This window comes from Pantherophis guttatus, chromosome 8 (assembly GCF_059756535.1).
Source record: "Pantherophis guttatus breed Tessera chromosome 8, ASM5975653v1, whole genome shotgun sequence".
NCBI classification, from domain to species: domain Eukaryota; kingdom Metazoa; phylum Chordata; class Lepidosauria; order Squamata; family Colubridae; genus Pantherophis; species Pantherophis guttatus.
Genome location: NC_142070.1, coordinates 20,241,867 through 20,268,309, shown reverse-complemented (window position 1 = coordinate 20,268,309; position 26,443 = coordinate 20,241,867). Strand labels below are relative to the sequence as shown.

Sequence of the window (26,443 nt, the reverse complement as noted above, 5' to 3'; positions counted from 1 at the left end):
TATGATGTAGGAATTCAATCCCTGGCAGGGTTTAAGCAAAGACACAATCCCTACAACCTCTTTATTTGCAATAACCATCTCATGTAATTGCTTTGACTCAGGATGATTGATTATATTATACATTAACAAAACCAACAACAATACTATAATACTTCATAAAAAAGGCTATAAGATCAGTTATATCCGTGCGGATCTGGATGGGGAGAAACAAGCTCAGACTCAACCCCTCCAAGACCTGTGGCTTCCGGCGTCCCGGTATAGTCAGCTAGTACCATCACTGACAATAGGGGATGAGATCTTGCTCCCCACAGAGAGGGCCCGCAATTGGATGTCCTCCTGGATTCACGGTTATCTTTAGAAGATCATTTGATGGCCGTGGCCAGGGGTGCCTTTTATCAGGTTCGCCTGATCCGCCAGTTGCGTCCCTTTCTGGATTGGGACGCCTTGCGCACGGTCACTCATGCCCTAGTTACCTCCCGTATGGACTACTGTAATGCTCTCTACATGGGGCTCCCCTTGAAAAGCACCCGGAGGCTCCAACCGGTCCAGAACGTAGCCGCGCGGGTGATTATGGGCACAGCTCGTTACGCCATGTAACACCTCTCCTACGCGAGCTGCACTGGCTCCCGGTGGTCTTTCGGGTGCGATTCAAGGTGTTAGTTATCACCTTTAAAGCGCTCCATGGCTTAGGACCTGGGTACCTACGAGACCGTCTTTTGCCACCAATAGCCTCCCACCGACCAGTTCGTTCTCACAGGGAGGGACTACTCAGGGTACCGTCAGTCAAATTATGTCAACTGGCGACTCCCAGGGGGAGGGCCTTCTCTGTGGGGGCTCCAACTCTTTGGAATGAACTGCCCCCGGACATACGGAATATCCCTGATCTCCGTGCTTTCCGCCGTGCCCTCAAGACCCTGATGTTCCAACAGACGGGGCTAAACATACGAACATGTGAATGATTTTTTAAATGTTATCTAATTCTGGGTTTTATTTGATTGACCAAACTAAGTAATAATTTTAATTAGCAATTTTATGATGTTTGTGTGTCTATATTTTTCTTGACTGTACACTGCCTCGAGTCCTACGGGCGAAAGGTGGTATAGAAATATAATAAATAAATAAATAAATAAATAATAAAAATATTTAGACAATACATTTTGTATCTCTTTAATGCCACCTAATTGCCTTGACTTTTTTGCAGCCCAACTCCCATAGCCCTACCAAATACTTAAATATTACTAGTTAACCAAAACTTCAGCAATTTATTTTCAAGAGGGACTATAATATTGACTATTGTACATAGCCTAGTGTCACTTCTCATGAGATGAGCAGCTATATAAATTAAAGAAATAAAAATACTTGTCTAGCTTTCAAGGTTATTAAAATAAGTGAGCCAAAACAAGTATTTTATATTTGAGCAATGTGCTCCACAATTTAGTGAGAAGTAAGGTTTGCACATTCAAATTAGAGATATCTCCCTGAACCAGGATAAATTATTTCTGCCCCAACATACCCTAAAAACCATGATTTACTTACAGAACCTTGTCAGTACAACTTAAATCAAGTTGAGATACAAGTACCACTATTGTAATCTTAATTGGGCATGCTCTTTTCTTACAGACCATAATGTGTTTTCTTATTTTCTGATAGCACAATCCTATCCACTTCTCCTGAGAAATATTCAACTGAGTTAAAGAGAGTTTACTTCTGAGCGAATGGTAATGAATTTGCATCGAATGTTATGATTTTACTTTTGATAGATTAACTGCTTTGAGAATATATTTGAAAAGGCAGGGTGAACAACCCATCATTAAAAGCCCAACTTATTTCCCCAAAGGTTCCCCCAACTCTCCAAGCTGATTTGATCCTCTTTGTCTACATTCCAACGTCCAGCTGAGGGTGATTTGGATTTGCACTTCATGCTAAATTATTTTTAGGATGTTAACTAAACATGGGAAAATAGGGAAGTATGCAGGTTAATGACAATTTATTTCATTTTATTAAATTTTAAAACCGACCATCTCCCTCATACAATGTCATAACATTGTATGAGGGAGATGGTCGGTTTTAAAATTTAAAAGAAGGAACATTTCTTAAAATAAACTGAATGGGTGTGCATAAGAGCAATCTTCTGCCCGCTTTGTTTACACGGGAGTGATTTCAGGAGAAACACGCCTAACCAACATTGTAGGAAGGGGTTTCTCCAAGAATTGCACGTAAAAAAAAAAAGAGAAAAAAGAACCGAGGCGGGAATGAATGGGCGCTGCATAAATGTGGACCGAATTACAAACCCGAGTGACCAGAACGCCAAAGTGGTTTGCTTACAGGGAGAGAATGAATGATGATCAAATCACAAAAACGAATCTATCCAAATGATCGGGCTGGCTGGGTGGGAAAGTACTCTACGAAAACCAGGCTGGAATAGACGGAACTGCCGAGATCCTCAAGAAATAAAAAAAGACTGAGGCGTAGATGGCCGCGTTGGAAACAAGGACCTTCGCCCATAGAGAAGATACACAGAGGGTCCAGCTCTTCTTTAGCTACGTCTTCTCGGTTCACGCCTTGTAATTATTCCGTTCCTCGCTCCCTTTGTGCGCCATGCGTAACGTTGCTTTAAAGCCAGGGAAGGAAAAGCGCGGCCGTCCCCGGTAGACCGTTGCGCGCGTCGCTTTGAACGCCCAGCACGGAGCGGACCCTCTCTCGTCATTGGGAATCCCTGGTTGGTGCCTCAGCGTGCCAATAAACCGAGCTAATGCTGGCTTAAAACCGCAAGCAACGTTCAAAGCAAAGCAAAGCGACCGGCTCGGCCCGTTTCCACAAACCTATCCGCAGCAAGGCTAACGCCGGCCCGGGGTTTGAGCAGCCTCACCACCACCATCCTCCACCCCTCCCGCCGCCATCTCGGGGCGGAGAGACACCCCCACCCACCCCCAATTCAGCTGCTCCGCCGCCAGCTGGACCTCCGTGCCGCGCCGGATTGGCGAGGAGGCCTCTCCATTAAAGAGGGCCCAGCCAGTCGCCGGCCTCTCCCCCACTTCCCGCTGGGCGTGCGAGCGCTTCTGGCGAGGAGGAGGAGGAGGAGGAAGAGAGGCGCTCGCGGTGGGAGGAGGCTCGGCGGGTGTCAGAGGGGCGGCGAGCGCTTGGCGGCTCCTGAGGCGGGGGGGGGGGTCGAGCCTCCCCGCTCGCAAACGTCTCCGCCTGAGGGCATCGCTGGGCAAGCCGCTTCCCGCGGCTCAGAGGGTCCGCGCTCTCCCCCGCTGCTGCTCGGCCTCCTCGATGCGCGGAGGCAGGAGGCGGCGGCGGCGGCCACGACGCGGCTTTCGTTCGCTGCCTGCGAGCTCCGGGCGGCCAGCAGCCGAGCCAGCAAGCCAGCAATCGGCCGGCTGCTTCTAATCTTGCCTGCCCGCGCCCGGCTCGGCTCGGCTCAGCTCGGCTCGGCTCCTGCGCCCTCGCCCGACCGCGCTGCCCCTCTCGCCTTTCTCCCCGCCTCTCCCGGCCGACGGTGCTCGCGAGTAAACTGTCTTCATGAGCCCCGAGGATGTCCGGAAAGCATTATAAAGGCCCCGAAGTGAGCTGCTGCATCAAGTATTTCATCTTTGGCTTCAACGTCATCTTCTGGGTAAGGCGTTCATTTTATTTTTATTTTATTTGTTTCTGGCCATCATTATGCGTGATGGTGCGGTTTCTGCGGGGAGAAGGTAGGTAGATCCGCGCGGAGGGAGGGAGGGAGGGCGAGAGAGAGAGAGAAACGCGCGTGGCGTGGAGCGCAGCGAATTGAAGGTTGAAGGCGTTTTTTTTGGGGGGGGGTCTTTGTCTATCGGTACAGTGGAGAGGGGGGGGGGGCTCGGTTGAGCCTTAGGAAACCCTGGGACAGTTTCACAGAGCCTTTTTTATTCCCTTCCAAATCGTGGATTTGCTTTGCGTGACGTCCCCTCTTCCCCGAGGGCTTTTTGAAAGCGATGCCTAGGTGGTTGCTTCTTATCCTTTTGGCCAGGTAGACCTTGGGGGTTAAAGGTGTGGACCTTCTCCCCCAATTTTCGTTGCTTCCAGTTATTTATTTAAAAAATACGCCTGGTGAAAGCAAGATTCTACTCTATCAAGAAGCCCTAGAAACTGTAGTCTTTTTTTTAGAAAAGGGTTACGCAATGGATAGAGAGATGAGAAAGAGGTTTTGATGGGTTTTGGCTAATTTCATGGAAGAGCCATAGAAAGGCTTACAACTTACCAAGCTACTACATATTTATGTGTGTTTTAGAATAAGGCAAGGTTAGAGGTAGCATTTTTTTTTTGAATAAACATTTTTGGGGGCAATGGGTATCTATTAACCTGGCACCTTCCAGATATGCTAGAAATGATAATGTTACCATTGATGAACTTACATTGTTGGATAATGAAATGTCTGCAAGCAAAGAACCAGGCTCGGAGACGACTAAGGACTCCACATGGATAATCTTATTGAACAACTGGAAATTATGTTGGTTGGAAATTGTGAATCTGAGATTTGTAGCTGATCAAAGCCATTGAGAGTTGGACAGCCAGGAGCTTAAACGATTGTTATTGTATCTGGAGAGCTTCAGGTTGGGAAATCAGATGTATGTCAAGCTTGTTATCCTCCTGACTGACCTCCTTTAATTGGCTTCTCTGCTGTATGTAAAATTGGTGCTGTGTGCTGAAATATCACAATACTTTCTCCCTACTTTCTCCCTTGCTTGTTCTTGATTTATGATAGTTTTCACTACCTCTTTACATTTACAAATATAAAAAATAAATTTTTCCATTATTATTCCCTAAATTGGATTTCTAGGAGAACAGACAGTTCATGCTAAAATGTCAGAACTTGGATGTTGGTTGATAGTATACATATCAGACCATTTTTTAGCTTTTAAATTTTGGGTGGGCTGGACTCTTGCGGGGGATGATAAGAATGTATACTAACATATCTGGAGACCCTTAGGTTGGGAATGTGTGCCAAAATTGTAGCAAGTAATGTTGTTTTGTTCAGTGTACTTGGCTTGTAGAAGACCATATTCCATGAAATTTGCTAGTGGCTGGTGCGTTACATAAAGGACATAGATTTTGCATTAAGTAATCATACATAGTGAAGGTGCACAGAATTGCATCTGAGTGATTGTGAAAGCAATCTGGACAAAGTCTTCCATTGCTGTATGGGGAAATTCATTAAAAGCCATTCCCCTCTGTTATTACATATTGAAATGAAGGAAGTGCCAAGTTTTGATTAGTTTTGGCATTCTGGTCAAAAGTTAATGGAAACGTGGCCAGTGGCCTAAGACAAGAGAAAGGTGTTAATGTTGTTATTCAATTTGCCCATTGAGAAAAGGCCTTCAATCATCTAACAATCTGGGCTGTTGTCCAGAAAAGCTTTTGCTTTTGTAAATGTGAATGTTTTGATATTGCAAGATTCTTGCTTGTTAGTGGGTCTCATCCTGGAAAATAAAGCCTAATGCTCCTATAAAGGCAGAGAAATGCATGGTTTTGCTAGAAGCCAAGGACTCTTGTCTTGTGAAAACCAAAGATTTCTACAAGTCTAAACGTCTTCAAAGCTGTTTACATCAGCTTTGAAGGACACCTAGCTATGCTAGCAACCCTGCATTAAATTTGTATTCTGATATGACTATTTATAAATGTCCTAGATTGAGTCTGAAATTATTTTTAAAGATTGTAGCCTTGTAAAATGCATGTATCTCTGCAATCCATTCTGAAGAAAGTGGTGAATTTAGAAGAAGCCCTAGACCATTCTGAGAAAATACTGTTGAATTTTGATTAGCACAAAAGCAGCCACATAGATGGATTTTTCTCCATGACAATCCTGTCCTTAACCTAGGCTCTGCGCTGGCCTGAACTTCGAAGGTTGATCATGACTATCACACATTCAGCATTATTGCAAGGTGAAATAGTCACTGAATAAATGGTCATTAAACAAGGATCATCTGTACTTCAAAATCTTATACCTGTATTCCACTAATACTGAACATCAGGACTGTCAAACTCAAGGCCTGCGAGGTGCTTAGATCTGGCCTGCGGGGCCACCCTAGAAACAGCGGACTGGCCCGTGGTGCCTCTGCCAGCAAAAATGGAGCTCAGGAGGGCCTCCCTCAGTGCGCGGCTCTCCCAAGCTCCGTTTTTGCTGGCAGAGCCCTCAGGCCACCACAGGCGCCCCCGACATGAGTGACCTCGAGCTGGCCATGCGCCCCCTGCCCCCCCTCGAGGTAAACACAAGCCTGATGCAGCCTCAATGAAATCAAGTTTGACATCCCTGCCATACATGATCAACAAGTATCATCCAAGAGCCAGTTCAGTGTAGTGTTTAAGGCATCAGTCTAAAAACTGGGAGACTGGCTATTTATAGTTCCTAATCTGCCGAGACTTTACTGATAGCCTGCAAAATCACTTCCTGATTGGCTTAGCTGCTGTGATGTCAAGGAATAGATCAGAATGTAAATTACAAAGTTATTATATCAACATAGTTTCATCTGCATTCTGCAAGCCTGTTCAAACGCACAGTACATTTTATATGCAAATTTTATTTGCTTTTAACCTGAGGCTAGTGTAAATATTTAGATTTACTTTTTCATGTATCATTTGCTTCAGCATTACTAGCATGTAAAGATATAAATCTGACTCTGTAACTTATTAGTTAGAGACAGGTCATCATGAATCTTTCCATGACTGTGGCTTGAGCTGTCTTCCTGCATGTTGGCTTGTTTGGAAAGTCCTAGGATGATTATATCTGTAGGGGCAATGACACATTTGAATAGGTACTTAATTTAATCCTAAACTGAAATGCTTGTGTAGACTTCACAAGTTGGAACATGCTATGCTTGTATTAATAATACTCCCTTTAAAACCTTAAAATAAATGTATTAGTCAGAGGATTGCATTCATGTCAACTTACTTGCCCCCATGCTGAAAACATGATTAGAGGTTTTATTTGCATGTCCAACTACTAGGAAAATTAGACTAGTGTGTACAAGGAATAAATCTTGCGATTAGAAGCCCTGCCTATAAGCAGGGAAGGGTTTTACTTTGGCAGCAGTACCAGGTGACACATCCATGGTATGTGGATTGAATCACAATTGCATGTTCTAGTTTACCTCTTTTCTAGTGATTGAAGTCACTAGAAAATTAAACTGAAGTTTAATTTTCTTTGTAAGTGCATAATATATTTATCTAAGAATTGATGTCTTTGCATTTTATTTTAGTACATTATGTTTAAAATTTGCTTAGGGAGAAGAAGCTTGCATTTATAATGGAGAAGATCAAGCACAGATCTGCTTGGGAAAGGGAGAAATGGCAGTAATTGCCATTTCCCATGTCAGTCAAATGCTGACTGATGAAAAACAGGCATAGCTAGTCCTTGAGTTATAACCACAATTGGGACCAGAATTTCTTTTGCTAAGCAGGGTGATGGTTAAGTGAGTCACATCCAACTTTATGACCTTTTTTTTTTGCCATAGTTAAGTGAATCATGTGGGTGATAGGTAAACCCTGCTTCTCCCATCAACTTTGCTTGTTGAAACTGGCTGGGAAGGTTGCACATGGTGACCATGTGACTTTGGGATACTGAAACTGTTGTAGAACATGCCAGTTGCCAAGTGACAAATTTTGATCACCTGACCATGGGGGAAACTTCGATAGTCGTATGTCTGAGGATTATTCATAAGTAATTTTTTTAAAGCACTGTTGTAACTTTACAACCAACTTGAATGGTTGTAAGCCAAGGAGTATCTGTAGGATATTAGCTTAAGAGATCCTGCAGAAGGTTAGAATTTTTCTTAACAGGTCACTGCAGAAGACTTGAGCTTCTGTACCAGCCAAATCAGAAGCTAATGTGGGGGTTTTTTTCTGCCTTCTCTAGCAAAACACAACATTGCCTTAGAGAAACTAATTGGGAAAAATCCCTAATGCTTTTTTGTAGACCGATTAATGTTAGTACTTGCTTACATTGAAATATATTTTAATAGAACAGTTTAGAATGATAATTACATTTGATTAGGGAAGCTGCAGTAGACAGTGGTAATGAGTTGCTCACCTGCGTTCTAGATTTCAGCTGAATTGTAGGTAAACCATGAAATAATAATAAGGAATACAGGATAACAGATTTGGAAGGGACCTTAGAGGTCTTCTAATCCAACCCTGTGCCCAAGCAGGAGACATGGGCCTATACCATTTCAGACAAATCGCTGTCCAATTTCTTCTTAAAAACTTCTACTGATGGATCATTCACAACTTCTGGAGGCAAGTCATTCCACTGATTAGTTGTTCTAACTGTCAGAAAATTTATCCTTCTAGTTGGATCTCTCTCTGATAAATTTCCATCCTTTATATCTAGCCTTCCCCTCAGGTGCTTTGGAGAATAGGTTGTCTCCCCTTCTGTGACAAATAACATGGTTACAGGGTTTTTGGTGAGCTTTCAGGATTTGATGAAAGACATAGCACAAAACACTTCTTGAATATATATTTTGCTGTTTAGTTAAGACAAACCGCATTTATTTTCCATTTCAGTAACATTCCTTAGCAAGGTGACTTACATTTAGCGAAGCCAAGTCTACCTATCCACTATTTTCATAACTGTTTTACTGATAAACAGCAGGAAAGGAGGAAAAAACCCCACAGTTTGAAATTTAAAATGAATGGTAAAGGGCCCTTTATTTCTAGGTTAATGCAGCTTGAATGATCTCTAATGGCATAGTGTGTACTTTGTAATTTGGGTTTAATCTGTGCGTATAGTGCTGTGTTGTACAAGACTCTAACTTTTTCTATTTTGAGTTGAGAAAATATTTAAAAGTACTAGCTGACAGTACATGGTGTCTCCTCTCCCTTCTGACTTCCCTGGGGTCATACTCCACCAGGTAGATTATGGGCTATGCTGGTCCTCTTCAATTGGCATCTCTGGATTCTTCTGTCATTCCTGACATGGATCAAAATTGCTCAGCCCATCTCAGAATCACCAACCAGCTTTGCTCATTAGTAAAACGCCTAAATCACACTGGTAAAACAAGGCATATCTGTGAGAGAATGGTGGTCTTTAAGATGGATCTAGATACGCTGTTGACTTATCTAGATCCATCTTAAGGTTGCCAACCATTGCATTTCCTCCATCCTTTCATTGTTTTCTACCACTGTGCCTTATTTTGCCAGCTCAGCAGCCCCACTTTCTCCTATTCTTATGGGGACTCGTACTCTGAACAGCTCATTTCTTGGCTACAAAAGGTGTCACGTCTTTTTGATAAATTCAGGAGCTTCTGTAGCTTGTCATAACATACAGTGATTTCTGGAATACATTCATAAAAAAGGATAGGATGGTTGAAACTCTAACGCAGACTCATCACCCATCTGCAAGGCATCAGTTTGTCCAAGTCAATAACTTAAGGATGTACAACAAAACATTTTAATACGTTCTTACACTGGGTATCTGTGCATAGCTTTGAAGGATTTGCTTACTAGCCTTAAAGTGCAGTAGCAAAATTATTAAGATTAAATCATGCAGTGAAATGAGTTATGCAATGTGCATAGTTTAGCAGGGCAGGGTGCTAAACGTCTCTTGGTACAATTTGAATGCAGAGAGTAGGGGAAAACAACCAAGCTTAATTCTTTAGTGCAGAATATGTACAGTCCAATGTTATGTTACCCAAAGCATACTGGAATGTCCAACCTGTCACCTTGTTATGATCATGGAGGATGCACATGTTCAGTTTCACTGGTTTGGTTGTTGTATGGAGTGGCAGCTGATATATTTATCTCTAGTTATAAGCTGTGTGCTGGACTCAGATGGCGACTGGAGGCAATTCATTAGTGGCAAATGGGAATCTATGGTAACAGCAGTTTACTTGGCAGCTTCCCCGGTCCAAGATTTATGTGCCCTGGATTTTAAGAGCTGGGAAATGCAATGGCTGAAAACTGAAGATTTACATGTGCGTACCCTAATTTGTCTGCCATTCCTCATTGTGATTTTAGCTTCTTGTACATTGAAAGCTTCCTTTGAGGATTTTAACATTCAACTGCTACTCTTAGGGCCGCATAAGAAAATACTCTGAAATGATCTTGCAGAAGTTCTGGGGTTAAATCCCTTCTACCTTTCTTGAATTTCCTTGCCCAGATCCCACAGGAGATATACAAAAGCATGAAGGCACATTCTTGATATAGATCCAGGGTGGATAAAAATCAATGATTTTTTTTAAAAAATAAAAAAAATCAAGATTTTTTTGATTTTTATCGAATTTATTTTAATAAAAAACTTTTGGGGTAAAAATCTATCGTAAGATAGTTTTCTATTTAAGATACATAAATAATTTAGTTTATTCAGCATGAAATGGAGCTTAGTTATGTAGCATGAGGCTGTATATTCTGCAACACTGGGACTATCGGTGAGTCAACAGTGGGTCAAAGGAGTAATAGAGATGACAGTTGCTCTTTAAAAATTATGATTTAAATCGAGTTGATTTAAATCAAGCTTTTTTACTAGTGATTTAAATCATGATTTAAATTGTGATTTAAATCAACTCGATTTAAATCAAATCCACCCTGTATAGATCCCAAGTTCCTTGTTTGGCTCCTGTCTATGATAAAGATGAGATCAGTTAGTAGAAATGCTTCTAAAGACCAAATGATTCCATTTTTGTCTTTTTGAGACTAGACTAATACTAAGTCATGGTTTATTCTGGGTTGTCAACATGTACTTCTCTCCCTCAAATAGGTAGAACCAAATATGGACTTCTTTTCTTAAACATGTTATGGGATTGGGGAAGCTTTAAAGGACCCAATAGGTTTTAAAGCCTCCTAGATCCTTATTTTGTCCCTTACAACTCAAAATCTCTTCCCAAATGAGCCTGTGCATAAGTCGCCTTCATGATAAACCACCCAGTCCTGAGGTGGTCTTCAACCTGACATTAGTTATACTGCTTCTCCCCCCCCCTCCATAAACCACAAAAATGAGTGTATTTTTCCAACCTACTAAATTATAACTTTAAAGCCACAGTGATTGAGTTCAGAATTTCTTCAAGGCACCCTGTTCTCAACTTTGTCCTTCAGGTCTTCCGCCTGAAGTGCACCCATCACTGCTGTAATTGAATCTATCCGCCTTGCTGCTGGTTTTTCTTCTCCTTCTCTTGCTCTCCAGCTTTCCCAGAATTGTAGGCTTCTCAACAGAACTAGATATTTGCATAATGTTTCCAAAATATGATAATTGGGCCTGGCCATTTGATTCTCAAGTAAGAAGTCTGGATCGATTGATTCTATGATCCATTTGCTTCTTTTTTTGGCTGTCCGCAGTATTCTGAGGAGTCTCCTCAAATGCCATATTTCAAAAGCTCTAATGCTCAGTATATACTGCTGCTTCAAAGTCAAAGTCAGAGTCCAACTTTCACTTCTGTGGAGTGTCTAAAAAAAGAAAGAATCTGTATAGTCCTAATCTTTGTAGGTATAATGTAGTGCAGAGGTGGGTTCTAAATTTTTTACTACCGGTTCTGTGGGCGTGGCTTATTTTGTGGGTGTGGCTTGATGGTCATGTGACTGTGGGCATGGCTTGATGGTCATGTGACTGGGTAGGCATGGCCAACTCAATGTCACGTTAAGGGGTGCCTCGCCTGGCCCCTCCCCTCCCAACCATTCCTTGTCACACACAGCCTCAACAGTTCTGTAAAAGCAACCTAAAACTAAGGAGAAACTTCCTAACAGTGTGAACCAATATAGGTCCAGAAATATTTCAGTCATAATTTCACATATAAAATAGCCATTCATGTAATACAACCTGCATAGTGTTCAAAACAGTCATTAGTATTATGGCTGATGTTTGACAGCAAGCCTAAAAGTCAAAGATTACAAGAGTGCTTCTTTGTATGTATACAAAACATCACATACCAGGAATAGCATATTAAGATGGACTCGTAGTGGCACTTGAATGTGATTTCCAAGACCATCATTGCTATTCTACCAAGTGCCTGTGCTTCATGTCTCTTGACTGCTGTTTCTCTATCCTAAAAAAACCAGAAGAATATTAGCAGTTTGCAAATCTATAAGTGTGCGTCATGCTTGGCTTTGGCAGTACTTTTACTGCTCAAAAAGTTCACTCTCCCCACTTTTTTTGTAACATTCAAGACCTCATCTGTGCAGTTTTTATTTACAAGCAGCTCCCACTGAGTTTCTTGGTGCGGCAGCTGCATTTTTCAGATCGATTTAGTTTTCATCCATTGTGGAAAAAGATGCGAAAAGGCCCCAAAGGTGGCATAGCCAGTTCTTTACAATTTGCTAAAATGAATGAAGAACAAACATGGACGTGCAGGCAGCTTAGTGGAGAAATATGGCCAGATAAGGGGTTCCTGGAAGAAAGAATCATCTTCCTGTTTTTTGGAATCAGTGGAATGAGTTTGATTTTCTTGCTAGAGGAGGAGGCAATTGTTCGCTTTGGTAGATAACGCCCTGTGTACAACTAATGTTTCTGGTGTGAAGGGAAATCCAAGAGAAAACAAAATACAGTAAAGGAGTTGTTTTCCCACCAATAAATGAAATGTGTACAAACGCTATGAACCAGGAAGGCCTTTTCATTTGGAATTTTGCTAGTACTTTTAATAAGACAACTTTGAACCTCTGTTCGATATTTGTAAAGTGGGTATAAAATTCCCTACATTCACACAGTGCCTTGTAATTTTGGATTTGCTAGCCACAGTGTATTGAAGAAATAATAGTTGGCTGGCTTTGCACAATATGGTATACTAGAAGTATTCAGAGCCACATAACGATTTAGAATATTGTTTGATTTAGGTTATACGGGCTGAGCCAAAAATCCTGGTTTGCAGACCTTAATGTCTGAATTCACAGACTGGGCTGAATCGAAATCAAACAAACCATAGCCCGACTAATGGGACATATGAAATTAACCCACTTGGGCTTCATTAGGAAACTACAGAGCCCCAGATACTTTGCAGAAAACGATGGGAGAAGAAACACAACTAGGATTGGTTGGTATCTTAAGCAACCCATACATGGTATAGATGGAGAGCAGCCGTACATAATAGCTCTCTTGTCTCAATTTGGCTATGCATGGAGGAAAAGAATGTCTTCTTTCTAATCAATCAGCCCCTACCAGCCTGCAGATACCTCTGTCTTCTATTTCTGCCAGGCACTATTCTAAACTCTGGAAAAAAGCATAATGCTGCCTCTGATACTGGCTTTAACTAAACGTTAGGGAAGGTTTTCTTGGACTGAAAGCTATCAAGAGGTTTCTTGTGTCTTTACTAATATCTTCCTAGACTACTTGGTCTCTCATATTTGTTCTTTCTTTATACTTTGCCCTAGAGAACGCGCTCCTCACAAAATAGCTTCCAGAAGTTGATGCAAAAAAAATTGAAATAAAATTGGGAATTACAAATAATAAGGAATAAATCAAGAGAAGGCCTTGGAGAAAGCCTACTGAGGAAAGAACAATTTGTTTTAACTCTTAATTTTCCCCAACTACAGCTTTACAGGGTTGAAAGTTCTTTGTGAATCTAATTTGGATGCTTTCTTGATGCTGTATTGTGTACTGCTGTAAACGGGTAGGACATTCAATCTGGGCGGTGGTATAGATTCAGAAGTTTCTAGTGTTATGGATGGTACCATGGCTTTGGAGATGATACTCTAGCTAGAGATACAGGTTGACTGTAGCTTTGAACCAGATTTCTTCAGCTAATTCCTCCAAGAACTGGTGAGTGACAGGGTACTTCTAGAATTTGGTAGTAAGCAAAAGTAAAATTGATTTTAATAAACAGTATGCTAATATATAGGATTCTGTCTCAAAAGGATCCAGGAGGAAGAGAAACTTGATAGGTGGAAATGCCTCAAAAAGGAATTATTAAAAGCACAATTTCAGTTGAGTGAAAAATAGAAGAATGTGAATTTAGTGAATGAGGCAAAGGGCAAAAAATAAGAAACAAAAGCTGAACTATTCATTTTGAGAGCTTTAACAGTATTTCCCAGTACTTAAGAGTGTCATAGAAGAGATATCACAGGAGCAGAACAGTTCCATATCTCCCTAGAATACAAGCCATAGAATAAGTTACTTAGTTTCTAACTTAATTTACAGGAAGATAGGTTCCGGATGAAAAACTTCCTAATGGTAAGAGGAATCCAATATTGAAATCAGTAGTTTCCTAGACGTTTTCAAGTAAAGGCTGTATAACTCAGGACTGTTTACATTTGTAATTCTGCACTGGGAGTTGTAATTGACACCTCTGTCATTTTGAGAGATGCATTCAGTTTCAGTTTCCTTAATTCTTAGATGCAATGTGAGATTTCCAGCTTACTAGGTATTGTCTTTTGTTTTGTGGTCTTTAACTGGGATAGGAGATAGTTTGTATTTCCAAGGTTGCTCACCTTAACGTAGTTCTTCCAGTGATTGGCCCTAAGTATTAGAATGCCCTATCCAGAAACTTTTTTCTTTTGAACTTGCAATTTTGTATTTATATAATTGATACACTATAGTATAAATAATGTATTTATCTACATAATAAAGTTATATTCATAGTAAATACACATTTTATACTTTTATAATTCTTTTATAAGGAGTTGTTTTATGTGGCTAAGGCATTGATTTAAAAACAGGGGTGTCAAACTCAAAGCCTGGGGACCAGATCCAGCCCATGGGGTGCTTAGATCTGACCCGTGGGGCCACTCTGGAAACAGTGAAAGACCGGCCTATGATGCCCTGGCAATGGATTCGCTGACAGTGGGTTGCAGGAGGCTGTCACAGCTGAAAACAGAGCCCGGGAGCCCGTTTTCACTGGCAGAAGTGCTTGAGTGACGTCGAGTTGGCCACGCCCATCCTGCCCACGCTCACCCGGCCCCCCAAGGTCAAACACAACCCTGATGTGGCCCTCAATGAAATTGAGTTTGACACCCCTGATTTAAAAATGTAACAACTTTTAAAAAGTCAGTTTATAAAGACTTATAACAAAATGAAATATAGGCGGCAAACCTGTACCTCCTTATTTTGGAGTAGATCCCATGGAAATAAAGGGGGTTAACTTTTCATTATAGTTATCCTATAGATTTTTTTTTTAAAAAAAACTCTTCTTGCATAAGAGCATATGGTATTAGCATTTTGTGTTCTTCAAGTAATTCCTGTCATTTTTGTATTTAAGGTTTTACCCTCACTGACTATGTGGACCATTTCTGGTATGACTGGAAGAGAGTTAGTGGGGATAAGGAAACCAAGTTGTAGAAGGAGAAAAGGATGGCTTTAAGGTCTTTTTGGTAATAATTCTACCTGGTGTCATCCCCCCCCCCCAAATCTTGTACTTGCTATTCACCACAAGAAAGAAACCCAAATATTTTTGGGAAGAAGGGTGGGGAAAAAATTGAGATAGGAATCACAGCAACAGCAAATACTTAAAACTCATCCCCCTATAAAGTATCCCTGGTACTTTGATTTATTCTCATTTCTTTGAAGTAGGGTTGATTTTAGAACTGACCCCCAGATATTCATAGGAATAATGCCTGTTTGTTGTGTGTGGCAAAGCTTGTTATATAATCCAGTGAAATCAAGAGTACAAAAGCTTCAGAAGTAGGCAGATGTTGGCAAGTGGGAGACATTCAAGCTGGCTGGCCATATAAAGTAAACTACAAATAAGCTATATTGAAAGTCTGCCTACTAAGTCTAAACAAAATGAATGTTAATTGGAAAAAAATAACTTGGGGCTTTTGTGCCATTGTTTGAAATTCTAGTGAAGGATGTTCTTTAAAGAAGTTTTTGTTTGGAATGAAAGGCCTGAAGTCTAATTTTTCTAAATTCTGTGGCAGCAAGCATACCAATTTAAAAAACAGAACAATTGTCAAACAAACTAAAATTCTGTTTCCCCCCCGCTTGAGATATGGAGTTCAAATATATTTCTGGTGACCCTCCAGTAGTTTGGCAGGAGAATAGTTTTCATGTTGATAGAACTACTGCTACCTTAAAAAACTGGTAGTTTGATAATGGTACAGTGGGATGTATGGTAGTCATCCCATTACGTATCAGCCTTGGGGCTGTTATAAAAATTCTTTAAAAAGCAATTAATAGGGTAGATGAAAGAACAATGAAGGCTTACTAATACTGCTTAGGAAAAGCAGATTGCTGGACTAAATAGGTTTTTAAACTGATCCAGCACTCTCATTCATTCATTTTGGATCTCTTTGGGAGAACAAAAACCATGTGAAAAAACAGTAAACACCAACATTTAAATCGTCGTTTAAAATCTGAGCATTAAAAGACTTATCTACAAAATAAACCTACAAATTCCAGGGGAAAAACTTAGGCCTGAAAACTAAAAATGGTAATGATATGATCATGTCTTAGGAATCATAGTTCTCTCCTTCACTTCCAGACCATCATCCTCATAACTCTCCTTTCTCCAGTCATTTCCACCTTCCTGTTGTAGAGATATATCTCACCTAATGAAGTTCAGTATGTTTGTCAAAAAAGAAGAGTTTACCATTGAGAACCAGGGATATGGTCATCTGATAAAAACGACTTAAGAATAGTCACAGTCACGAGGTAATTTGAACCTAAATTTCAAGTTGTGTCCTTTTAACCACAAGCTGACATAGCTCTCCATAGTCAGCACACACAATTCCATACTTGTTCAGCCATTGCTATTCTTCCTGGGCTTGGCTAGTGACATGGTGAAGGAGGTGATACTCCTAACTTCTGGGCTCATATCTCTTGGCAAGCTCAAGTGTAAGAAGCTGTGACGTGCTTCACAAAATGGGACAGATCTGCTTCGGCTAGCTGATCCATCTTGCAATCCTTCTAAGAATTATTTAAGACAATATTTCTCAACCTTGGTAACTGTAAGATGTATGGACTTCAACTCCCAGAATTCCCTTGCCGGAATGGCTGGTTGGGAAATTTTGGGAGTTGAAGTTCACTCATTTTAAAATTGCCAGGGTTGAGAAACAGTGATTTGAGAGAATGGTGAGCCAACAGAGTCTTCTCCAACTTCAAGCACTTCTCAACTTGTTTCTCCTTTTAGAGAAAACTTATTTCTAGGCAGAATATAAATTCATAACGCAGAATCCCTTCTACAATATCTCTTCTTGCACATCTTTGTATTTATGGCTACTTGGAAGAAAGAGAACACTGATGTTCCGGTATCTTACACATCTTAATATATAAAAGTTAGGTGTTTTTTCCCCCTAGTTACCATATTTGGCAGGAACAGCATGTTTTGATTTTAGATTACCTTGAATGCAGTGGTGGGATTCAGCCAGTTCGCACCACTTCGGGAGAACCAGTTGTTAATTTTCTGAGCAGTTTGGCAAACTGGTTTTTGGAAGAAATCATTAGGACAGAGAACAGGTTGTTAAATTATTTGAATCCCATCACTGCTTGAATGAATTTTGGAGGAATCTTTTAAATTGTAAGGCTGTCAACTTGTTTTCTTACATCCAAATGATTTAATTCCTGCATACAAAAGCAACTAATTTGGGACCAAGATTAACCCAGGAAAACAAAACCCAGGATAATCAGAAACACATCAAAACCCATCAAGCTGCAGGAGCTTCCAAGGGGAATTAAGAATAAAAGGCTCAGAGTCACACTTCCAAGGCTGCTTGCAACCCAGGAACGCTTGAGCCCTACTCTTCTTGCCTTCCTGAATTAAAGGATCCCTTTTCTGGCAGCTGCTTCCATGTCTATTTCTTCTCAGCATAGGTGACTGCTTCCCAGCTGGGAACGAACCAGGGAAATTTCTTCCAACACCACATTCTTATCCTAAGTTCAGGTTTTGTTTTATCTGATTTTGCCTTTGTAATGGATCTTCTTTCTGTCTTTCAAGATCATCTTCTCTGCTGGCTAAAATATCTCACCACTTAAGCTATCTGACTGAGAATAAAGTACATGAAAAGAGAATCAATTGTTTGAAAGAAAAACGAGCTACATAAATAAATGTAACTTATTTTATAGGGCACATTCCCCATCCCTCTCAAACAAGAAATCATATTCTTGGTAATCTCTCTCTATATATAATTGTACAGATTCCAGATGGAATAAAACCAACTTTGCATCTTGTTGCAGTTAAAAACAATCAAATGTATTGCTTGGATATGCCTTGGTTTAAAAGAAAGACTGTTGCTTTCAACTCTTTTCACCCTGTGGACCTTCTTGTTTCATATTTAAATTAACTTTCTGCTAGCCAGAAACACTTTGTCTACGTACTCCAAGGATAAAGCTGGCTTTGCTCTTGAAAAGCATATAATTCCCTTTCCAATTTTAGATGGGAGTTACCTGGCAGTTCTGGCCAATTGTGATGTTTTAATTTGGACATTGATAAGAAGACAGAGGTTTTTACAGGATACACAGTTCAAATATTTGATTTTTGTAGCAGTCTTCAGTCTCTTCCAAACACATGGTGGATGATTAAAGTTGGGTGGCCTAAGGCTTAAGCAATAGGTTCTTCAAGCCAGTTTGAAAAGCTGCCATTCCTAGGATTTCTGGGAGGATAAAGTTGTTAGATACCACCAAGAGGTTGGCAGCTATCATATTACTGGTTTAGATTTCCAGGTTTTATAACATAATAGGATGCTAATGAGAATCTCACCTTGTACAAATCTTTCTGAATTACAAGGCAACATATGCTGTTACAAATCTATGGGCAGTATTCATGGAATTATGACTTTGGTGACAAGGAGGTGACTTTTCTTCTAAGTTCCCAAAGGGCAGGGAAGAATTACAGCGGACTTCACCCGGGTCACAGCAATAAATCTCTCTGAAAGTTTCACCAACAAGTGTCTTATATTGTTTTACCCTTCCTCTTCAAAATATCAAGTCTCTTTAGATTAACCTTTTAATGAGATTTGAAAAATGTCCAAAAAGCTATTAGGAAAAATAAAATCGGATGGAAACTCTTAATTTAACAAAATGCAGAGCAAAAAAACAAAGGATATTTATTTAACCTTTACAGCAAATTAACGAATCTAGGATTGGAGCATTTCCATACATAATTTGTTGCTGAATTCTTTGCACTGTATTTGAAGAATGTTCATCTCCTGCAGAAGTTATGGAAAAAGTAAAGGTTTGCTGTGGCAGCATTTCCTGAATCTTTCCTCATGCTTAAATGTTCCAATCTGTTCTAGTAAATGTCATAAAGTACACCCATCTTCTTCAAACTTGGAAGTATCAAAAAAAAAAAAACATTTTTCAGTACGAAGAATCTGAAGAACATCTTTTAAATATTGTAGCTATGTATAAATTTAACACAGTGCTTCAGAGTTCGTAATTTAAATCACGTTTGTTCATTAATTTATCTGTTTATTGCAACAATGGATCATTTTATATACATGGATATGTACTGGATGATAGTTCATATGTCATAGTTCCTACTCAAATTTACATAATTCTCTAAAGAATTACAAATGAATAAAAAAACTCATCAGATGGAGCTTTTTTCACTCACTTTCATGTTGCAGTGTTATTTAGAAGCAGAATGACAAGGAAATGGGATTATGTGCTGCAGATAATCCCATACTAGTAGTTCCTGTTATTCACAATGTTCTGCTGAGTTATTAAACAAGAATTATTTTCATTTTGAATTTTGATTGACTGGGGCCTCTTTTAGCAATGTCCTTGTGAGAGAAAAAAACAGTAGCTGAACTTGTTTTGACCTCTGGTTTTGCATGTCCAAGCAAGGATTTTAAGGATTAAAGTGAGAATTGAAATCAGTAGCATCTGACTCACCTTATTTTTCATAATGATGATACATAACCCACATGGAAGATTCTCTCTTTATTCATTTCGCAGGGAAACCATTATAGTGTCATCAAGGATCCAAGCAATGCTTGTAGCATGTCATCCCAGGTCTTTACCATTTCCACTGGTCTAGTCAGGAGAAATAAAAAGAATTTTGGCTAAAAACAACATTAAAAACAGCTAAGATGCTTGCTGAGGCAACACATGCAAATTATGGAAGTTTTCTGTAATAACCTATCTTCTTTTTTCATGGCTTTTTTCTGCTTGTACTATAGCTGGAGAATTTTAAAAAGTCACTAGACAACTTGTGACAACCCACTGGATTATTATTTCAGAGATATATCTTTAACATCTTTAATATATTAACATATTTCTTTAATATCTCTGAGTATTAAAATTAAAAAAGGTTTAAAAACAGAGAAATAGAATGACCACAGACGGGCAAAAAAGCAGTGAGAATGCCCTTATGAACAGTGTTTTTGCTTTTATGGGAAGAGAGAAAATGAGGCGCCAGAATGCATCTTATTACATTGCCATATTTATGGTTATTGCTCCTGTTTCTCCACACTCATTGTTATGTATACATCATTTAGGAATACTTTAGTAAAGACTGGTTCTATTGTTTTAATGTCAGCTGACAGGTTCTTTTCTTGATGTCTTTCATAGAGTAACCAAATTTTGCATAGTTGTTTTGCTACAATACAATAGTTAATCCTTTACACAAAATAGAAAGCAAATGATCTGCTAAATCAGCTGGTTAATATTTTAACCTTTTTTATGGATAAATGTGCAACCCACATATATACATGATTCTCCAGATTGTCATATATTTTAATTTTCACAATTTTCTCATCTGTGGGTGGTACTCTTCCATGGTACTTAAAAATTTGAAGGTCAGTTTACCTGTGGATGGACATCCATGAGTATATATGGTGTTTTAAAAAGGTATTATCATATATACACCTGGATATGTGTATGTTTGTATGTATGTGCAGTTTGGTGTAATGGTTAAGATGCTTAGCAGGAGACTGTGAGGCATGAAAGCTGAGTGGGTGATTTTGGGCCAGTTTCTCTCAGCCCAAATCACCTCATCTGGTTGTTGTTATGAGGAAAATAGAAGAGGAAGGAGTATTAGGTAATGTTTGCTAACTTGGCTTACTTATAAAATAATAAGGATAAAAATATAATAAATAAATGCCCATCTATGGATAAGCCGAATCCAATTTTGGGATATGTTTTAGAACTTGGCTGATCCACAAGAATATATGCTACTTGGGCTAAGATTACCTATCATTACAAATCCTGAATTCATATTTCGTTCTAATTTCTTTTTAAACATTTCAACAAACTTAGCTGAATAACACATTGACTCAACAGAATATCAATTTAGTTTAGCGGTTTATTGCAGTCAGGTATCTCTGGAGGCACTACCAGAGGTTGGTTGCCCCCGGTTCGCACCAGTTCTATAGAACCGGTGGTAAAACCGGCAGGAGGCTCTGCCCACCGACCCCGACGTCATCAGAACGCTTCTGCGCATGTGCAGAAGAGTGTGCGAGTGGCCTTGTTGTGAAGCGGTAGTAAAGGTGAGTAGAACCCACCCCTTGGTACCACCAAGATCCCCAAATAATACTGTATTACTAGTCTTTGCATCTGATATTCAGGGATATGTTGGATCATTTAATATCATGTAGTTATGATGGCTAACTTCCAAGAGTGGGTCTCCCACTCCTCTTTAAAAACATAATTGCAATCATCACCTCATTTGCTTAAGCATTTATCTTAGTTTCTGGCAAACATGCCTTTTGTTCAGAGGATGAATAGAAGGAAATGATATGGCTAGAGATGTGCATAAGTATCCTTTTTCCTCTTCAGAATAATATAAACATAACACATCAGAACTGAGATTCTGTTGTTCAAGATCAAAGGTTTGCTGGGGTTGGTAATGGTAGTAAGTAAAAGAAAAGCAAAGAACTCGGAACACTTTGGCTATAAACACCCCTGTAACAATGAGGAAAGGAAGAAAAGCAACCTGGAGGAAATGTTCTTTAAATAAATGTGTCATCCAGGGAAAAAATGAATGCAAGTTAAATTATGGACATAACATCTGCACATCCAGAATAATATATACAACTTGGTTCACGTGTAATAAGATATGTTCAATTTCTAAATGCTATATTTGCATTTAAGTGGTGGACAGTTCAAGTTTATAGGCCTTTTCCTACTACTGAACTGAAGGGCTATCTAACCATCCATCTTGAGTCCTTTGAAAACTATACTGGCATGACATTTGCTATTCCCACTCATGATCCCTGTCTTCCTAATTTGCTTCTTTCAAGCAATGGCAATCAACAGGGTAATGAGCAAAAAAAAAAAAAAAAAAAAAAAAGCATAACAGATTTTATACATTTTGAGACTGCCCTTTGATAGTATCAGAATATGGGGAAAAATACAATTTTATCTCAGGCACAACTAAGGGTGACTTATGTCTAAGTCATTCGTGGGCTATGGTTAAGTTGAAGGTAACATCATAGTAGAAATTACATGCATGTGGGAGGGGGAGGCCCTGTCAAATGGTAAGCCATAGTTTGGGTGGTTGTTTTTTTTTAAAATTTATATTTATTTGTACATCTGTATGTTGCCTATTCCATGGATTTCAGGTGATGTACATTCCAAACAGTAAAAACAAAGCAATAGATCACACAGTACACAAAGTTGCCTAATAATGCTTGAATAGTTTTTTTTTGCTCAAGTGGCACTTTCTGCCCTGGGAAACTCATTGTCTTCTGAAACCTTAGTAAGAAGAGAGCCATCGTAATCTTGTGAAGGCAGATTGTTTCTGAGCAAAAGGGCTGTTACTAAGAAGGTGTTTTTTTCCCCCCTGATCCTTCCCACTAGCATTTTCTATTGGGAGGATTTTTATCCTTATCAGGGAAATTTTTTTCTAGTTGAGGCACAAGGACCAGGGCCATAGAGGGTTTCACAGATGTTTTCAAGGACAGTGAGGAGGTCAAGAGATATAAACAACCATTATTGGATGGGAGTTTATTAGCCTTTTATCTCATAAGCAGCAACTTGGTCCAAGTTGAAAAAAGCTCCAGAAGAAGAGATTCAACATGTTCAAAGAGACTCTGCCCCAATAAACTCATTGATAAAAGAAGGCAGGAAATTAATATCACAGTTTCAAATATTCTATGCTGTATTTTTAATTCTTGCATTAACATTACTCATCGGACTGCATGTGATTCTGATTTCCTTGATTGTGCCTTGCTATATACAGGACGAGACCTGACAAGGTCCAATGGGTAATTTCACATCTGTTTTACAAACATATAATATTGTTATAAATGCAATACTGGTTCATCACAGAATATTAGGCATTGCATGGATTATTCTGTCTCATGTTACGTTTCTTGCCTAGGGAAAAATTGTCATATTCCTTTTTTTAGAAGTTTGAAGATTCCCTTTTAGATGGCTTGTTAGTCTGAGTTGCTGTCAAATCAAAATCCTTCTTGTGATACTGCCAGGCATTCTCAAGATTGAAGGGTATCTTCAAACATCAAATACACATGTATACGTCTAGCAGAAGCATAAAATATTAGCATATATGCAGTAAATAGATCCCTCCTCAAATTCTCTTTTCTGCTAGTTAGGGCATTTTTTTTGCTCTTTTTAAAAACAAACCAGATGTTGGCTGAAATGCGAGAAACTAGTGGGATTTAATATCTCCCCTCAGCCTCATATTTAAACTGAATTTGCAGGAAGAAATATTTTCCAGGTAACACATTGGCTCTGAGTAACATCTAGAATAGGTACTATTCCAACAGTCATCAGTTCTCTAGAGGAGGATGAAAAATCTACCTAACAACTTTGCCTTTTTTTTTGTCTACTAGTGAATGTTTTATTGTTCTCAGTCTTTATACAGCTGACTTATTGTGTTTTTGTGTAGTTTGCTAGTTTGCTACCTCAGACTTCTACTTTAACTAGAAGCAAATCAGCCTTATTTTGTAATCCGCTATAATTTTATATATATTTTAGTGGAAGTTCTATAAAAATGCCATCCATGGTTTCAACAGTTTTGTATTGTTTTCTTCTCCACGGTCAAAAATTTTGCATATGTTTTTTTTTTTTTTGTGGAGGAGGCAACTTAAACAAACAATCCTCAACTTAACTACTGGTCACTAAATGACTGAAGTTACAACAAACCTTCCGAAAGCTACTTACAACCCAGTTCCAAATTTCCGACAGCTGTCCTCTCAACCGTGACTTGACTGCATTTCAGATGCTTTGCATCTGGCTTGCTCTTACATCCATTTGCACAGTTCTGCTATCACATGTCCTTGATTTATGATGATTTTGCTGAAAATTGGTTTTGGGCAATAACACCCCATATCAAACAATAGGTTTGCATAACAACCATAGCATTCACTTAATGACTGCTGCAAGAAAGATCATAAAACCAGGTTGGTCACCCACTTTACAGCTGTCCCAATTTATGACTTTAATGGGTTCCATTACAGTCAAGTCAAGAGCTTCCTCTGCAATCATCCATTCTTGACACCTATTTGATCTTGAAGTATGCTAGGTATCTCTATTTGGTACCTGGAGATTACAGCAGCATTGGAAGAGAGTGCTGGTGTGAGGCTTTTCTCCAGTCATCAATCGTAGGATGTACCTTGAATTATAGGGGAACTCCAGAAAATGAAGAAGATGGTGATATCTAGGGTGACATTGACAAAAGATCTGATTTGTGCCTGTACTGAACATAATAGTGATCATGCAGGAAGACTTCTCTGCTATTGTTATGTCTATAGATTCTTGTCAAGCTGCTCCGTTCAGAGTCGCCTAAACATCTTAAAAGATTACAGATGAAACAATATGTGTACAGAAAGCTGTGAGGTATGTGATACAAAAAGTGTCTCACATTTCTTTAGGACTTGATAACGAGCCTTGATGACAGTTGGGATTGAAGAGCTCAGGGCAGCATCTTACAATGTGATTTGGGATACTTTTGATCTTATAGAGCTGAAGGAAATAGATTGATAGATCTTACAGAGCTGAAGGAAATAGATCAAGTCTATACAGACTTGTACTATATAGTACAAGTTTTACCACCACTGGGTTGGACATATACTGATCTGGCTCTTTTGGTTGGTTAGATGAAGCTGGATTGGGAGATGGTGGTACAGTATGAGGAAGGATGAGGTGTTGTCAGCCTTGAAATGGTCAATGTAGTGCCTTTTCTTGAAGAGGCTATCCAACTAGCACTTGATCTAACTTATGTTTTTCTTAATGGCTTAATGCAATGTGTGAAAATGTAGGATTGTGTTCCGTCTTTAGATCAGCAGCAGGTAAGGTTTTGCTCAGTCCGTAATCGGAGCCTGAACCAGAGGTGGGTTTCAGCAGGTTCTGACCACTTCTGGAGAACCAGTAGTAGAAATTTTTGAGTAGTTCGGAGAACCGGTAAATATCACCTCTGACTGGCCCTGCCCACATCTATTCTCTGCCTCCTGAGTCCCAGCTAATCGGGACGAATTGGGGATTTTGCAGTAACCTTCCCCTGGAGTAGGGTAGGAATGGAGATTTTACAGTATCCTTCCCCAGCCACGCCCACCAAGCCACACCCATAGAACAGGTAGTAAAAAATTTTGAAACCCACCACTGGCCTGAACCCTTTGGAAAAGAGCTTTCCATTATGCCTAACCAGTGGTGAAGACTGAATATGACTAGTGAGTCCTACTTCTCAATTCTTGTCAACAGAACACTTGAGAATGCAATATTGTATTCTCTAGCCAGTTCTACACTGATGTTAGTGTTTGGCACTGAAAATGTATATGAAAGATGGGAGTTTCATGATCTGTATTCATTTTTCAATGGTATTTATTGCAAATTTTCTGGTAATTACAATAGCCGTGACAAAATCCATTTATATGCTTTTTCTTGTTTTGCCTTTTTGAAATATTAAAATCCAGTATTAGGAACATGGCCAAAATGCATCTGGGTCTAATATTTTACTGGTTAAGCTAATTTTAATGGATTTGATTCTATTTTTTTATCTTGATTTAATATTGTAAGCCAAGTTGAATGCTTATAGAAGAAGAAAAGTGGTTTATTCATATAATAAAGAACAATAATAAATATCTTCCACAATTATAAATCTTTTCATGAAAGTTCTGGGGCCATATAGATGAGACTGTCACACTAGACCCAAATCAAATTGTTTGTGGCTGTCAGGAGATAATGTGGATCTTCAATTCTCAGTGCAAAATATATGACTGGACCCAGTTCATTTACATACTAATTCTGTCAGATTCTATGCGTGTATTATTTTTTTAAATGCTGGTTTCCTAGGAAACCCCTGCCTTCATGTCAGCTAGGAATTATATGGAGACTGCTGTGTGTGTGACACATTGTTCATTTGTGGACAAAAGGCCCCAAAAGTAGTGGGGAAGGCGGTTTCTAACAAAGGAGGCTGACGTTTTTATTTTGCTAGGACATTAGGTGTCCTGTTTTCCCATGTGCTATTAATAAAGCCGCTTTTGCAAAATAAACTTGAAGCAAAAAAAGGAAATCTTTTTAGAAAGACAATCTACTTCGTATTGAGATATTATTAAACTAAAGCTGGATTGAACATAAAGGAAAAGTACCCCCCACCAAAATGGGAGGTGGAACTATACAAGAGATTAAATGAACTGAAGCAAATGCTCACATTTTCAGCTGCTACCTTCA

At 39.4% G+C, this 26,443-nt stretch overlaps 1 protein-coding gene across 2 annotated transcripts in view; it reads left to right on the top strand.

Moving 5' to 3' along the window:
• Positions 1-2,609: 2,609 nt before the first annotated feature.
• TSPAN5 (tetraspanin 5) overlaps positions 2,610-26,443 on the top strand; it is a 55,087-nt gene continuing 31,253 nt past the window's right edge. The window contains exon 1 of one of the 2 annotated variants that reach the window (XM_034440518.3): positions 2,610-3,619. In XM_034440518.3, the coding sequence (XP_034296409.1) occupies positions 3,539-3,619 (81 nt within the window). In that variant the 5' untranslated portion in view covers positions 2,610-3,538. The remainder of the gene's footprint in view (positions 3,620-26,443) is intronic. The other variant, XM_087875371.1, reaches the window with a different exon arrangement.